The 17,657-nt window shown below is 35.5% G+C and overlaps 1 protein-coding gene across 2 annotated transcripts in view; it reads left to right on the top strand.

Moving 5' to 3' along the window:
- The first annotated feature begins 1,468 nt into the window (after positions 1 to 1,468).
- Positions 1,469 to 17,657, top strand: part of LOC144972233 (uncharacterized) — a 27,444-nt gene continuing 11,255 nt past the window's right edge. The window contains exons 1-3 of one of the 2 annotated variants that reach the window (XM_078913276.1): positions 1,469 to 1,759; positions 3,799 to 3,876; positions 16,213 to 16,955. In XM_078913276.1, the coding sequence (XP_078769402.1) occupies positions 16,682 to 16,955 (274 nt within the window). In that variant the 5' untranslated portion in view covers positions 1,469 to 1,759; positions 3,799 to 3,876; positions 16,213 to 16,681. Of the gene's footprint in view, positions 1,760 to 3,798; positions 3,877 to 15,607; positions 15,669 to 16,212; positions 16,956 to 17,657 lie in introns of those variants that run through there. The other variant, XM_078913284.1, reaches the window with a different exon arrangement.

Here is a 17,657-nt window from a genome sequence, read left to right as displayed (position 1 = left end):
CGCACAGGTAGAAGACTAAAATTAAATTCAAGTGCCCTGGCATACAGTTTTGTAATCTCCTGCTAGACGCGTCACGAGTTTTCCAACAAATCATATTCCTCCTACATCCCCTGCAGGTGGGGCAAATCGAGAAAAAAAGCTAGCTACATATTATGATCCATTTATAGATGCAATGCGTTTAGGTCAAATACTCACACCACCGGCCATTCGGGTATAATTTATCAACACATAAAACCATGTGTAACCTTAAACGTTTATAGTCTGATTAATATAATTAACTCATCACCAAAATGGCTGTTTAAAAACAATAACAAAGAGCTGAGTGACGCCAATACTGTTCCTTCTATACCCCCCCCCCCCCCCTATACAAGCGTTTACTAGCCGGTCGACCTCCGGAGCACTCGTACTCGTAGGCCTCAGGCAAGGCTACCACACACTCAGGCAGCTTCCCTCGCGTATTGTGACTGCGGTATAGGCCATCCGGTATTGCGTGTTCATTACGTGGCTGTATGAGGGTTGCCAGTTTGGCATTTTAAATGCCAGATTCCAAAAATCTGGCATTTTTGAAAACCGTTTGGCATTAGAAAAATCATTTGGCATTTGGCATTTTCATTTGGCATTTTCTTTTCTTGTATATTATACTTCAAATGACACCTTTTCTTAATTATTTCTAAACGCGTTAAAAACAAACATCTGCACATTTCGATTTTTCATTTTAAAAGTCCAACCGTGAGTGTAGTGGTTTAGCATCTCCACTTAAGTTTCGATAAGGTATAATACGTTACCCAACAGGAAATTATAGTATAATTAAAAAAAAACAAAAATAAAAAAAAAAAGAAGAAAAGAAATGTCGGAGCAACCTAGGATTGTTTAGTAAATTGTCTATCAAAAGTGAGTGTTTTCTTAGTGGGGTGGGAGTCAACAGATTTGGCATCTTTCTGGTATTTGCATTTTGAGTCTTCCTGGCATTTTGTTGAAAAATAATCTGGCAACCTGGGCTGTATGTGTGTGTGTAGCAGGGTTGCGTTTGGCATTTAAATGCAAATTCCAAAAATCTGGCATTTTTGAAAACGTTTGGCATTAAAAATATCATTTGCATTTGGCATTTTCATTTGGCATTTTCTTTTCTGATATATACTTCAAATGAACCTTTTCTTAATTATTTCTAAACGCGTAAAAACAACTTTCACATTTCTTTCATTCTTAAAATCCAACCGTGTTGTTGTTTAGCACTCCCCTTAGTAGTCAGTAGGTATAATACCCCAACAGGAAATTTAGTATAATTCAAAAAAAAAAAAAAATAATAAAAAGAAAGTAAACACTCAAGCCACCAGGATATGATAGTAAATTGTCTATCAAAAGTGGTAGTTTTCTTAGTGGGGGTGGAGTCAACAGACTTTGGCATTTTTTTGGATGTTTTGGCATTTTTTGTGTCTTCCCTGCATTTTTGAAAAAATTCTGCAACCTGGTGTGTAGCGCTGAATTCAATAGCTTTCATTCAAATTCCATGCTTATCGTGTTGCTCTGTTGTTTTAAATAATTAAGTTAATTCATGGATTACCATATAGATGTGGATTATAATATTGTGTTCAAGTACAAGTTTCAAACCCACTCGGATTATTTCTACATTAATACTTTGTTCGATTTATTTATTAATTGAAACAGGAATAATGGCATGTGATTCGTTTGCTTGTTCACTAGGCCAGACATTCTTTATGAACAGTAATGGCGTGGTGCTTGTGATTTCTTATCCCCAGACGCATTATTTGAAACCATCGTAACCTTTTAAACAACCAATTCCAGAATATGGAATGTTTCAGATCACATAGAAGTAAGGAAAGTTAATAAAATATCTATAAAAACATAAAATTAACCAACATTAAAATCAGTTGTTACTACATATACACAATATGCGTCGACTTCGAAGTGGGTGTCATGGCCGAATGGTTAAGTCGTTTGCCCTGGAAGTTTGACCATAATCGACGTTGTGGGTTCGAATCCTGGTAACGTCACTTTTTTTTTTTTTTAATTCCGTCTTCTTTTTACAGAACGTTGAAAGGGATAAATGTCCCATCCATCCTCCCCCACCTCTTTTTTTTATTATTAAACTCTCTCTCTCTCTTTCTCTTCTCTCTCTCTCTCTCTCTCTCTCTCTCTCTCTCTCTCTCTCTCTCTCTCTCCTCTCTCTCTCTTGTTTTTTTTCTATTTTCTAGCAAATATATTCGTCCCCACTCCGATCTCAAATAGTGTCTAAAAAGAATAAATAATTATAAAGCAAACAAACAGAAATATTCAGAGAGCGACCAAATGGTCAGATAGAGGAGAAAAAAACAAACAAACAATAATTGTGTTAAAAAAAAAAACAATAATTGTTCTAAAAAAAAAAACAATTTAAGAAATTCATGCTCAGAAACGGAACATTTACATAAAGGTTTAGCAAACAAAAAAACTCTAAGGTTTAGGTCAAAATATAAAAAAAAAAAAAAGAAAAAGAGAGATTTCCCTCGGAGCAGGGAATAGTGTTAACAACAACAACAAAATAATAATAATAATAATAATAATAATAATAATAATAATAATAATAATAATAATAATAATAATGTATGATAATAAGAGTATTAATAATAAAAATAATACTATTATTGATAATAATATAATAATGATTATGATGGTAATAGTAATAATAATAACAATATTACTATTATTATTATTATTATTATTATTATTATATTATTATTATTATTATTATTATTATTATTTATTATTATTATTATTATTATTATTATTATTATTATTATTTATTATTATTATTATTATTATTATTATTATATTATCATTGACCAAAACAAAAAAAGACAATAATAGATCTAGAGCAAATTAAATAATGAAATAATATTATCGGAGAAATAAAAAATTCAACTGATTAAAAAAAAAAAAACTCTTGCTCGGAACTCGGAACAAAAGTGAAAACAATAAAAATCAATTGGGAAGAAAGAAAGAAAAGTAAAAACAAAAACAAAAATGAGTTGGGGCGGGGGCGGTCGGACTGGGTCGAATCTGTGCAGCTAAAAGGAGTAAAATGAAAGGTGGCCTTACCCACTGAGCTGCCTATCCACACCGCTATCGGGATATTTTAAATTCATATATGAGCTAAACATATTTCCACCATTTTTGCTTCCTTGTTTTGGTAGTTATTTTCATCTCTGATTCGAATAAAAATATGTTGTTGGATCTAGTTCTGTGGACGTGTGATACTAAATTGTATTGTCTTGTGCGAAGCAGACAGCGAAATAACAGGTGTGGGTTTTGGGCTTTGGGGCGAACAACACCATGGCCTAGGAATTCGTCCGCGACATAAAAATTATTCCCGGTCGTCGCCAAAATTGTGGCCAGAATGAGCAAATTATAGAAACAAGAGATGATCAATAAAGTTAACAGATAGGTTGGTAATGAAAATTTAAATGGTTGGTGGACTATGAACAGATTTGATGATTAACAACTTTCTTCCTGGTTGAAAATAAAAAGTCGAATTGCCAGTTTGACGTTTTCAGATCAAAGTAACAAAAGAAATTTCATTGATCCATTTGCTTTAAAATATTTTTTTTTAAAGAGCTGGATTTGACATTTGATCACTATTTACTTTCATCTTGTGTTAAATATCACTTGATATATTAACTGTTTTGGGACACAACCACTAGTATTTTTTTCCAGAATATTTGGTATTTTTCACGCCTAGTTTGGCATTTTGCATAAAATCTTTCTGCCACTTGCTACATGCGTCTGGGATAGTATCCTCAGACAGGTGTCGGGGATAACAAAAATTGGTTATCCCAGACACCTGTCTGGGATAACGAATTTTTATTATCCCAGACATGCGTCTGGGAATAATGACAGCCGATTATGTGTCGGTTCAAGATTTGATTGACCAGTGTGTTGCTTTGTTTTAGTTTTAAATTGGTTCTCTCGTATAAATTATTGGACATACATCGAATTATTTGTTTTTAAAAAGTTAAAAATAATTAATAATAACAAATCTACTTTTCAAGTCATGGCTATTCAGATATATTTCTTTACTTTATCCTCATCTATATCCTTATCCAGACTTGGGGATGATATCTAGTGATAGAAGTAATATAATAGTATAAGATATTACAATATCTTAACAGCTTGCGGATCATTGTTTAATAAATTCTTTCATTGAAATGTACTGAGTGCCGGATTCAAGCGCAGATTATACTTAGCTAGTAGTACACGAAGAGAAGGAAAGTGAGAGAGGAAGAGAGATAGAGAGAGAAGGGGGTGGGGGGGGGGGGGTGTGGCATGCTTAGACATATTCAGTGTTGCCAAAACTTCGGTCTGGAGCAAAAAATTCCGGGTTACGGGCAACCCCCTCAAATTCCGGTGAGGTCAATTTGTTACAAGGATACGCCCCCCCCCCCCCTCCTTTCTGACCACCTCATCATCATGGCTGCCACTACTACTACAACCACCATCACTACATCACCATCACTACCTCTACTACTACAACCACCAAAACCACATCATTATCACTACCACTACAACTACACCACCACCGCATTATCATCATTACCAGTACTACTACAGCCACCACTACCACCACTATTACAACACCACCACTACTGCAACCACTACCACCACATCATCATCACTACCTCTACTTCTACAACCACCACCACCTCATCATCACAACCACTACTACGAGAGTCACCAACACCACATCATTATCACTACCACAACTACACCACCACCACCATATCATCATCACTACAACTACCACTACTACTACTACTACTACTACTACTACTACTACTACTACTACTACTACTACTACTACTACTACTACTACTACTACCACTACTACTACTACAACCACCACCACTACATCATCATCACTACTACTACAACCACGAACACCACCACCTTTATCATCGTCACCACTACTACAACCCACCACATCATCACTACCACCACTACTACAAGCGCCACCACAACCTCCACATCATCATCATTACTACCATTACTAATACAACCACCACCACGACATCATCATTACCACTTCTACTGCAGCCACTACCACCACATCATCATCACTATCACTACTACAGCTACAACCACCACCACATCATACCAGCATTACTACTACTACAACAACTACTACTACTACTACTACTACTACTACTACTACTACTACTACTACTACTACTACTACTACTACTACTACTACTACTACCATCGCCACCACATCATCATCACTACCACCACTACTACAACCACCACCACATCGTCACCATCGCTACTACTACTACAAGCACCATCATCACCTCATCATCACTACCACTACTACTACCCATCACCACCACATCATCATCACTACCACTGCTACTACAACCACCACCACCACCACATTATCATAATTATCACAACTTCTACAACCACCACCACCACATCATCATCGTTACCACTACTACTATAACCACCACCATCACATCTTCATCACTACCATTACGACTACAACCAGCAACACCACATCATTATCACTACCACAACTACTACACCACCACCATATTATCATCACTACAACAACTACTACTACTACTACTACTACTACTACTACTACTACTACTACTACTACTACTACTACTACTACTACTACTACTACTACTACACAACCACCACCACTACATCATCAACACTACTACTACAACCACCAACACCACCACCACATCATCGTCACCACTACTACTACAACCACCACATCATCACTACCACCACTACTACAAGCGCCACCACAACCTCCACATCATCATCATTACTACCACTACTAATACAACCACCACCACGACAGCATCATTACCACTTCTACTGCAGCCACTACCACCACATCATCACCACTATCACTACTACAACTACAACCACCACCACATCATACCAGCACTTCTACTGCTACTACTATACTACTACTACTACTACTACTACTACTACTACTACTACTACTACTACTACTACTACTACTAACTACTACTACTACTACTACTACTATCTCCACCACATATACTACTACTACTACACACACCACCACATCATCATCACTCAACTACTACAACCAAGCACCATCATCATCCTCATCACTACACTATACTACAACACCATACATCACTCATCACTACCATCTAACACACCCACCATCATCATCATCAACCACATATACAACCACCACACCACATCATCATCACGACCACAACTATTACAACCACCACCACATCATCATCGTTACCACTACTACTATAACCACCACCATCACATCTTCATCACTACCACTACTACTACAACCACCAACACCACATCATTATCACTACCACAATACTACACCACCACCATGTCATCATCATTACAACTACTACTAATACTACAACCACCACATCATCATTACTACCACTGCCACTACAACCAACAACCACCACATCATCATCGTTACCACTACTACTTACAACCACCACGACATCATCATCATCTCTCTCTCTCTCTTTCTTTGTCTATCTATCTGTGCGCACGTGTGTGTGTGTGTGTGTGTGTGTGTGTGTGTGTGTGTGTGTGTGTGCGTGTCTGTACGTCTGCCTCGATCTCTTCCATCTATCTATATTCCTCACCTCTCTTTTACTTTACCTCTCTTTGAAGACTTGATATTCTTAACATAATACGTTGCGAAAGTAAATACAAAGACATTGTACACTCTCTTATAGACCACCCCCCCCCCCAACCCCAACACACAGACCATAATTAATTAATGCAGTTGCACAATGCCGGGATTACGGTGATCCATGCTTGTAAATTTGATGTGTAGCTGCGTGTGGGCCGTGAAAAGCAATGGCCTACACACTCGGCTGTGGCGAGCGGGTGAATCTGCCCGGTGTGAGTGCCCTGGCCTCAGGCCTTTAACTGTTGCTCGACACTTCCTAACATGTACGTCACGATACAAGGTTACGACCAACAAAAGAAAGATAAAGGACAGCTGTCGTTAGTCGTACTCCAGGAAACAAAGGAACAACTCACTGATCTCTGTCTTTAGGTAGACCTAGGTGGGGCTTTGTACTGTGAGGTTTTGAGCTTTTGAGCATTTAAAAAAATATAGCGCAATATCCAATAAACGTGCCCGTAGCGCTTTACAAAGGATCCCTGACCAACAACAACACGCACGATGTAGAACGAGGCACGATGCCTGTTAGGCGATATTACATTTTTATTTCAGACAGAGACACAACGGTGTTAACGGCCAGATAATCATTTTACACCTGAGCAAGGTGACAGAACGTGAGTAAAGAGCCTTTAACAGGCTCGGATCCAGGACCTTCCGATCCGAAAGCGAATGGCATACCACAAGACTACATAGCCGCAGGTTTTATTCATTTATCTATTTGTTTTTTTTTTTTTGTTTTTGTTTTTTTTTTGTTTTAATTTTTAATTATTTTTTTAGACCAGTGTCACGGCTATCGATTTACGAAGGCTACGCCAAAACTGCAACGAGTGCAAATTGACGACGTCGCTAGTCCCAGGTTCTGACCGTTGTGTATGATTGGCAGCCATCCAGTGTCTCTTCTCTTGAGGGACAGCCGTTAATATAATATTCATAATTAGACAAATAGGTGGGAAGAAATAATGATGTGTAAGAAGACTATTCTCAAAGTTAACTCACTTAACCCTAGGACTCTACTCTAGGTATTTTAAAATTTGGTCAGAAAACTCGTCCTTCAAAATCACTCGATCATTTAAACTGGTTAATGATTTAATCGCATTCTACTCTGTCAAATGCTTTATAGTCAACAAAACTCTCAGTCTTTGTAAGGAATCAATAATGAGAGTAATACTGGATATTGATAAAGTTGACGTTCATAGCAACATGGTTTACGGTAATGACATTGCAGTTTGTTTCATTTGTTTTTGACAATTTTATAAGTGTCTGAAGTTGCTGAAAAAACTTTTGCGAATATGGTCCAAAATTGCAAAATTTCAGTTTCATAAAATTTTTATTTTTCAACTTATTTTGCTAATTTTGGTACCAAAATTCCTAGAATCAAAAGTTCTTTCAGGAAATGTCATTCATTTTGTGTTCTGTTCAATATGAAAAATCAGTATTGAGTGCCTACACTCATTGATTGCCACATCATCACAACAATAACAAACGATTGTTGATGTAGTAGTAGTGGAAAATAAGGATGCAGAAATGAAACCGAAGATCAATAAAACTGAAAGTATGGTGGTCAGAGAAGATATAGAAATAAGAGAGTAAGGTAAAATACTTTATCACGGAAAAGATCTGATGACAATAGACATCTTTCAGTATCAAGGTGTAGCATGACACATGATGGGACATGTGAACACAAAATAAAAACAGGGATTGCTCAGGTCAAACAGGTCTAGGCCAAAGAAACATAATGAAAAACAAGGCAAAGTCATTTGAAGTCAGGTTGTAAGTCCGGAATTATCTACATACATGATATGGTCAATATTGTCGGACATTGAACACAAAACTTAGAATAATAATCCCCCAAAAACAAGAATTTTCGAAATGTGGAGAGTGCAATAATTTCATACTCAGCCCACAAAACCAGGTCTTCCGCCAGAACTAAACGTTTCAGAATTGAAAGACAAGTCCTGTCTACAGCCAATAAAAGGCAATTAAAAAATTTCGTATATTATATTTGACATGGAAAGATAAACCAAATGAATAACCGGTAGAAAACGCTCCAGTAGACGGTAGAGAAAAACATTACACAATGTCTGAAACACTTCTCAAGATTTTCAACTCAACACATTTCTGAAAACACGAAAAGGCCCTGTTGTTAGGCAATGGCGACGGCGTAATAAATTTTTTTTTGACGGTAACGAGGCCTCGTCCTTGGTGCAATGAAAAAAAAGCACAAAACAAAAACAACAAATCCCCCCCCCCCCCCAAAAAAAAAAAAAACCCCAAAAAACAAACAAACAACAAAACAACCCACCCCCCCCAAAAAAAAAAACAACCCCAAACAAAAAACAAAACAAAAAAACAAAAACAAAACAAAAACAGACGGAAGTAAGATAGGAAACAAATAAGAACAATTAATTCTCAACATCCATTCCCCAGTTAGGATCACAAACAAATCACTGTAGAAAATAAATTAAAAAAAAAGCCTTCATCTATACAAATCTTAGATAATCATTGGCGCCTGTTCAGAAATACATTAAGACGAGACAAATGTATTTAGCGACTAAAGATATGTCAACTCGTCAACATGTTTTGTCAAATATGGAGAACTGTTTCGAAGGACACCACTCTCAACACTACCGGTTACAGTCAACAACCAATTTTGTCGGTAAAAATCAAACCGAAAACCACATTCGATCTGGAACGTTTAACAATTTTTGGAACATGATCTACTAAACTGGAAATAGTTCACAACAGGATTAATGAAAGCAAATGAGGCATAGCAATCGTCTAGCTGCGAGGCTCAAAGCCCTAAGTAAGCTATTGAATAAGTAAGTTCCCTGATTTTCGTATAAGTATCGTTGTCTGTATCATAATAAACGGAAACCCGTCATGATCGTATGAGTTGTAAATTATATTTCACAATATATAACCAGTTGCCCCAAAGGCATCTACTAAGAGGTCACACACGACCATGGACGCAGTCATATTCTATACCGACCAAGTGTGGTCAAGTTAATGGGCGTTTTTAAAACACTTAAAAATCAAAGAAGTTGGACGTAAACGTTATAATTTACCCTTCCTTTCAATTTTATAACCTAGCTTATCGAAAAGGTGACTCTTTCGTTTTTGTCTGACTGAGATTGGACAGAAGTAACTTTGATTATGAGACATTGCCGTCAAAATTCCTATAGTCCCAATAAAAATCTTGCTTTATCGGATTCGAACCACAATCCTTCAACTCTTAAAGCAAATGATCAAACACCCCCTCCTCCCACGAACACTATCGACCCGTCCAGTGCAAACTTCAACAATATATTTTGATTGTGTTTGAGAATTGATTTAACGATTTATGTTAATATACCGAGAGTGCAATCATTGTTCCTGGCCTCTCTCTGAGCGTTAAAAAATGTACCGGTACTGCTATGCAGTGTGCATTTACAAGGCATCTGTTTAATATTGGCTAAAACGTTTTACGGTGCATATCTCGAAAATTGAACCACCCCCCCCCCCCAACTTTTGTAAAACAGGTTTAAGACGTTGTGACAAGATAGGGGTGGGGGTGGTGGGGATGGGGGATGGGGGATGGGGGGTGTTTTTGATATTTCGATATATGATATAAACGTTTTCTGGCCAACATCAATAATAATAATAATAATAATAATAATAATAATAATAATAATAATAATAATAATAATAATAATAATAATAATAATAATACTTTATTGCATCCCAAAAAGGAAATTTTTTGTACAGACGTGTTATAATTTACACATAAGATAAAAATACAATGGAAATAGGATGTATATATATAAAAAAGGAGCAGCTCTATAACCAGAGCTGCGCTTTATAATATGAATAATTTCAACACTGTAAAATAGTTTAAAACTGTCACTATAAATTGAAAATTGAAAAGATTGCAAAACAAATAAATTAATAAATTAATATTTATATTTTTAAAAAGTAAAAATGAGAAATAATTATATAAAATGATTATTGCTTGTTGTTATAAAGCCTAATACTGGACGGCAGAAAAGATTTTCGGTGTCTCTCTGTTTTCGTTGAAATAGAGAAAGGGCGACCACTTCTTTCTGACATAATAATTGATGGTCTTAGTGGATGATACTGGTCATTTAATATTTTAGTTATTTTATTTATACAAAATTTCTCGTATAAAAGATCTACATCGTCAACATCATTTATATAGCGTTTAATGGATTTTTTAATATTTGAATTTATTTTGTTCCTTTCCACTGCTAAGCAATTGCCTCCCCAAGCTGTTATACAAAATGACAAAACACTTTCGATTACTGCTCTATAAAATAATGTGCAGAGGGTTTTATCTATTCTAAACTGAGAGAGTTTCGATAAAAAATATGTACGTCTGCACATCTTATGCCTAATTATTTTCAAGTGTTCATCCCACTTGTGCCTGTCATCAATCGTTACACCAAGGTATTTGTAGTGAGGAACTCGCTGGACGAATTGGTCCTTTAATTTTAACGGTTCTATCGGTTCCTTCACTCTCCTAAAGTCAATCACTAGCTCCTTTGTCTTGCTTATGTTAAGCTCTAGGTGGTGGGCATCACACCAAGACACAAATCTATCAATTTCTTGCCTATAAGCCACTTCGTTGCCATTTGTTATGAGGCCTTGAAGAGCGGTGTCATCTGCAAACTTTATTAAAGGTACACTCAGGTTTTGACTTCTACAGTCATTCGTGTATATTGTGAATAATACAGGGGACAATACACAACCTTGAGGAGCGCCAGTATTTGTAGTTATACAGGAAGATTTGTTTTGCCCTAATTGAACATATTGTGCTCTCTCCGTAAGAAATTCGAGCACCCAAGCAATTATATACTTGCTTAAATTCAGACTAGTCAATTTTTGAACAACCAACTGAGGTTGCATTGTATTGAACGCTGAAGAAAAAAAAAAAAAAATGTAAAAAAAAATAAAAGTGCTTTGTCAGTGTACGGTACGATTGGTCTTGCGAACAAGTCACAAAGAGAAAACGTTGCTACTAGAGTAATTTGTTACCGACATGACAGACAACAAAATCGTGTCCTCCCCTGCATTCAGACAGAGATGCAACGATAATGCCTGTTCCTTGTACATAACAAACCTGCTTGTAAGTTTCAGTGTCATTTTCATCCTTCCTTACAAGTTATGCAGATGCACAAAACTGGTTCCCTTGCATCCCAAAATAAAATTGAGAAAACAGGGATGTACACGTTTGCCGATGACGGTAATTGGTCAGTCTTCATTTCAATGGGATGGTTGAACAAATTGTGTGGGATTATAATCCAAATGAAGTAAGTCAAAGGTTGCATTTCTTTAAGAATAAATGAATAGATAAATACATGAATAAATAAGTAATTAATAGATACACGAATAACGAATAAATAATTTTTTTCTAAAAAGGTACTTTTTCGATAAAAAAAATGAATGCAGTTGAATGTGTGCAATTTTCAATTTTGAACCGAACGCTTTAAGTAAGCTTAGAATTTAAATCATGGCAATGTGGACTTGGTATACAAATGGTTGTAAATATGAAGCTCATTAATGTTAGCGAGAATAGTATTACTAATATTAATAATAATATAAACAATAATAATAATAATAATAATAATAATAATAATAATAATAATAATAATAATAATAATAATACTAATAATTTTTAAAGTGGTAATAATAACAATAGTGATAATAATGAAGATAATAATAAGGTGTATTATAATAATGATAATGATAATAATAATAATGATGATGATAATAATAATAATAATAATAATAATAATAATAATAATAATAATAATAATAATAATAATAATAATAATGATAATAACTTTAATGATATTATTATAATTATTATTCTTATTATCAATATTAATAATGATAATAATAATAATAATAATAATAATAATAATAATAATAATAATAATAATAATAATAATAATAATAATAATAATAATAATAATAATAATCTCCGGGGGTTGGAGACTATGTGGTATTGTGGTATGACACTCGCCTTCAGATAGGAAAGTCCAGGGTTCGAGTTCCTCATAGTTGATTCCTTGGAAAAAGGTTCTTTACTCACATTCTTTCATCATTCTCAGGTGTAAAACGAGTACCTGGCCGTATCTTGTATCTGTCCGAAAAAAAATAATATCGCCTAATGTGTCTCGTCTTACATGTTAAGTGTTGCTGTTGGATAGGGCCCCTTGTAAAGCGCGTTGAGTACGTTTAGTGGATATTGTTCTATATAAATACTCACAAGATCATTGCTCTAGACTAAAACCCGACGTACTACACTGAGAGGAATCATGGAATTTGCGAAATTTTAGAAGAACTTATGAGTTATTTATGAGGTTTATTGAAAGCCTTTCTTATAGCAAATTTAGATAGGTGAACTAATAATAATAGAAAATAATTTATCACTTTCGTTGTATAAGATAATAATATGACTCGCTTTAATTTATTTTGTTTGACAAAAGTAATCAGTATCTTGCGCTTATTGTTTGGATAAAAATCTGCTTAGGCATTAGGATGTTGTCACGTGTTTGGTCACAATCTGGCTAGCTGACGTAATGAATCAGAGCGGAACAGAAACAAAGAGAAAATGAGGTAGCCTATATAGGATGACACGTTTTCATAAACGTTTTCTTCATATGCATATCTAATTAGGATCTAACATGTTGATCGGCAAAACCGGATCCACCAAAATTATAACCAGAACAACTAGACTTAAATGAAATACACGCATTCAAAGAAAAACCCACTCTAAAACACTAAAACACCATTCTACAAACTCAACCATCTTCAAATATTCATTTGCACCCAGCACTATCAAAGACTGGAACACTCTTCCCGAATCATGTGTGAACAGAACACAACAGATTTAGAAACAGTCAAACGAAGATTATCAAAATTCTTCAGCCTTAACACCAACCATGGCTGTCACACTCAACAACCCTCTCCGCCCTCAAATATAAATACATACTCAGAATTGAGTCGATTTCGAGTAACATTCAGAACAGTTGCTTACATCCATGTCTCGTTTAACTTTTTTTCAAGTTACAAGGTTAGAGCGATGGATGAAATACCTTTTTAAAAAATTATTTAAATAAGATCCGTACAGCAACATTACCTCTGTGTTTTATTCATCATTACATTTCTTGTATATTTCATATATTTCCCAAAAATTTCAAAATGTTTAATTAAACCTTTCTTTATAATTTCTATTGCAAAACGACATTGTCACCATTCAGGTCACTTACCATACTCAATATCGATTGACTTTTATTTCTAGACCAGACGAGATGACTTATCGCCATTGGGACATATTTTGCTTTCAACAATATAGACTAGGAGGTCAAGAAACTGTTCTGATAACTTTAAAATTAAAACCCCCAGACCAAAACACTGAATAAATGTTCCTATTGACAATTCTGACCAAACATAAAGGTAAAAAGAAATGAAAACGTTTTGAAAAACCCTAACCCCCCCCCCCCCCCCAAAAAAAAAAAAAAAAAAAGACACGAGCTTTTATTAATCGCAATATCCACTAAACGTGCTCAAAGCGCTTTATAAGGGGTCCCTGGCTAAAGCAACACAACATGCAGGACGTGACATGACGCCTGTTCGGTGATATTGCAACTGTTTTCGGACAGAGATAACGTTGTTAACGGTCAGGTACTCATTTCATACCTGAATACAGTGAGAGAATGTGAGTAAAGAGCCTTTTCCAAGGACTCAACTTTGTATTTAGCAAGGCTCAAACCCAGGACCTTCCGATCGTAAAGAGAGTGTCATACCACACGACCACATAGCCGCACAAAGACAATATGTTAACAAAAAGTCCACATAACAAACCGCTGAGATTCTAATCATTTGTGGTATAATTCATTCCGGAGACAACTTTTAACCAATGAGAAGATGTTTTTGCTATACTTGAATTATGATTTGATTATTGGTACCGTCCGCGTCTGGGAAATGTGAGAATGTTTGAATTATCTGTTGTGTGTGACCTTTCAAATGATCAACACTATCACGCATTGTAAGATAGGCTGCGAGAAAACTAAATTGCTCGGAAATCAGGTGATAGAAATATGTGAAGTACGCAATGAGTAAGCTTGTATTGAAATTGTAATATTTGCGCGTGGGACCGACTAAAAATTAAATACATTTTGGGATATAGGAGAAACCGAAACCCAAACAAAACAAAACAAAACAACAAATAAAAAATCAAAACAAACCGCACACAAATCTTTAAAAAAAAAAAAAGCAAAAAGCAAAACAAGATATAAAAACCCCAAACCACCCCCCCCCCAAAACAAACAAAAACAAACAAACAAACAAATAAACAAACAAACAAAAATTAGAAACCCCCCCACCCCCCCCCCACCCCCCCAAAAAAGCAACCAAACAAGCAAAACCCCCCCCCACCAAAAAAACAACCAACAAACAAACAAAAAAACAAAACAAAACAAGACTAAAACCAATAAACAACCCCCCCCCCTCCTCATCCCCCCCCCCCCCCAAAACCAACGCCATTACCATACATTAAAAGTAATAAAAGCTGAATCAGGAAGGACTGAAATATCAAAGAATTATTGCTTTTTCTATACCACCCAACCTTTTGGGCCACATCTTTTATTTTACATAAAGAAGTGAAAAAGAAAATAATTTATTTAATATAACATCATATTTGCAATTAATCTTCAATATTTCAAGTCAATGAATAGATTACGAGTCCACCAAATCGCATATATCGCATTATCACAAGTTTTTTATTTAAGTAACTAAATGGCTTGCATTTTGGCGGATTTCCAGAGAGCAATCGGGTTATCATGTTATATCATTGGATATTCTATTTTTCTATAACGTTCTTGATTTACCATACTCATTAGCTTCATCATTGTGGAAGGAAGTTGATCATATCTAGTGGAGTAATTTTAACGTATGTTTATTGTTGGAAATAAAAGTCTCATTTTCAAAAAAAAAAAAAAAATCCATTTTAGTCACCATCTGGAGATCTCAATTTTTAGTCTAACGAGAAATTGTGTTTCAAAAGCTACTGGATGTTTTACGGTGCGTCTGCTTTAAATTTATATATATATATATACATATATATATATATATATATATATATATATATATATATATATATATATATATATATATATATAGATAGGACAAAACACCACGAGGTTATAAAAACAATCCCATTTACTGTCGGAATTTGAACCCATAAAGAAAGCACTGTAATTCCTTTTTACGACATCTCTAGTATTATTTATATTGTATTATTCTATAAGTTATAATGGCTGGTATTTGCTTGTTGTGATCTATGCTTTTGTTTTAATGCTACGGTAATTAATAATTAATTATTTTTTCTCTTTATCTAAAAAATAATAACAACCAAAAATATACCACAGGGACATTTCCAAAAATTGAATTTAATTCAGGGCGATATTATTAATATAGATTTTTTTCTCTCCCAGGAAAATATTTATTCTAATCGCTCTATTTAAAAGGATTCAATTTATTTTTTAGAAACAGATTTCGGAAGTGTAAATCAGAACAAATCTACAAGATATTTAAGATCCCATAAGACAGTTTTAACTTATTACATAAGAAATACTCCCAAGCCTCCCATGACAATATCATTGAGAGAACACAATGGCTTCGTGAGTTTCAACTGCAGCAGTAACATCATCATCCCCATCAACATCATCAACAATAATCAATAATAACTGCGACTACAGGAGCACCAAGAGCAACGTCATTAACAACAAGAAAACAAAACAAAACAAAACAAAACATATCAATCAGTGAAGTCGACCATCCGACGTTGCATTTTACCCGTCATAATTATAAAGATCAACACATTAAACTAAATCTCCCCTATATCAACGTTGCAACCAGCGAATCTACATTTCAACAAAATTATCATTGACTTACAAACACACAATGTCTGGATGCAAATTGGCCAAGGCTTGTCTCGGACTTTCCGTAGCCACAGCGATCATTTATGCCATTTCCTTTGCGAGTCCGTACTGGATCCAGAAAGACTTTTCCCTCGACATGCCCGGCTTCATGCTAGGTCTGCCATTCCCTTTGAATGCCACCGTTATTCCAGTTTCTGTGAGATCACACATGGGACTTCTGACAGCATGTGGTGAAATTAGCGTTAGCATTCCTGGATTGCCTCCTAGAAAAAATACAGATTGCGACTCTGACGGAGGTAAGATCTCTCTCTCTCTCTCTCTCTCTCTCTCTCTCTCTCTCTCTCTCTCTCTCTCTCCCCCTCTCTTCTCTTCCGCGCCCTCTCTTTGTCTTTCTCTCTGTTTTTTTTCTTCTATTCGCTTAAACTTTTTCAACTATCAGGTATCACCAGCGAGGACAAAGACAACAATGCCATCCAGGACCAAAAATACATTTTCCACCTCATTCCTTTTCCTACTTACCCTCCTCCTCCTCCTCCTCCTCCTCCTCCTCCTCCTCCTCCTCCTCCTCGTCCTCTTACTGCTTTTCTTCTTTGATCGCTGCGTGCAATTTAAGAAATACACAAATATTTCGAACATACGATGTCTAAAAACACCGATGACGTTTGATTTGTATTTCTACTCATGTGGTCACTGGTTTGGTTTGAGTCCAGCTCCATTGTGAGCGGCGAAAAGATTATTTTGGGAAAAAGGCTCTTTACTCTCACTGTATCCGGTTGTAAAACTATTATCTGCCGAAAACTATATTAAATCATAACAGCGCCTTTCATGCGTCAGACCTCGTCCCACATGGTAAGTGTTCCCTGAACCTGGGATCCATAATGAAGCGCTTCGAGTATGTTAAGTGAATTTTTCGATAATAATATATAAAAGCACATGTTTCTTTTTGTAACTGCCTGTCGTCCCATGATCGGTGCCAAAGATGGAACAGTCGATTTATT

This window comes from Berghia stephanieae, chromosome 1, assembly GCF_034508935.2.
Source record: "Berghia stephanieae isolate SIO BIC M18660-M18661 chromosome 1, UCSD_Bste_1.3, whole genome shotgun sequence".
NCBI classification, from domain to species: Eukaryota; Metazoa; Mollusca; class Gastropoda; order Nudibranchia; family Aeolidiidae; genus Berghia; species Berghia stephanieae.
The sequence above is the reverse complement of the archived record's forward strand: the minus strand, read 5'-3'. Positions and strand labels throughout refer to the sequence as shown.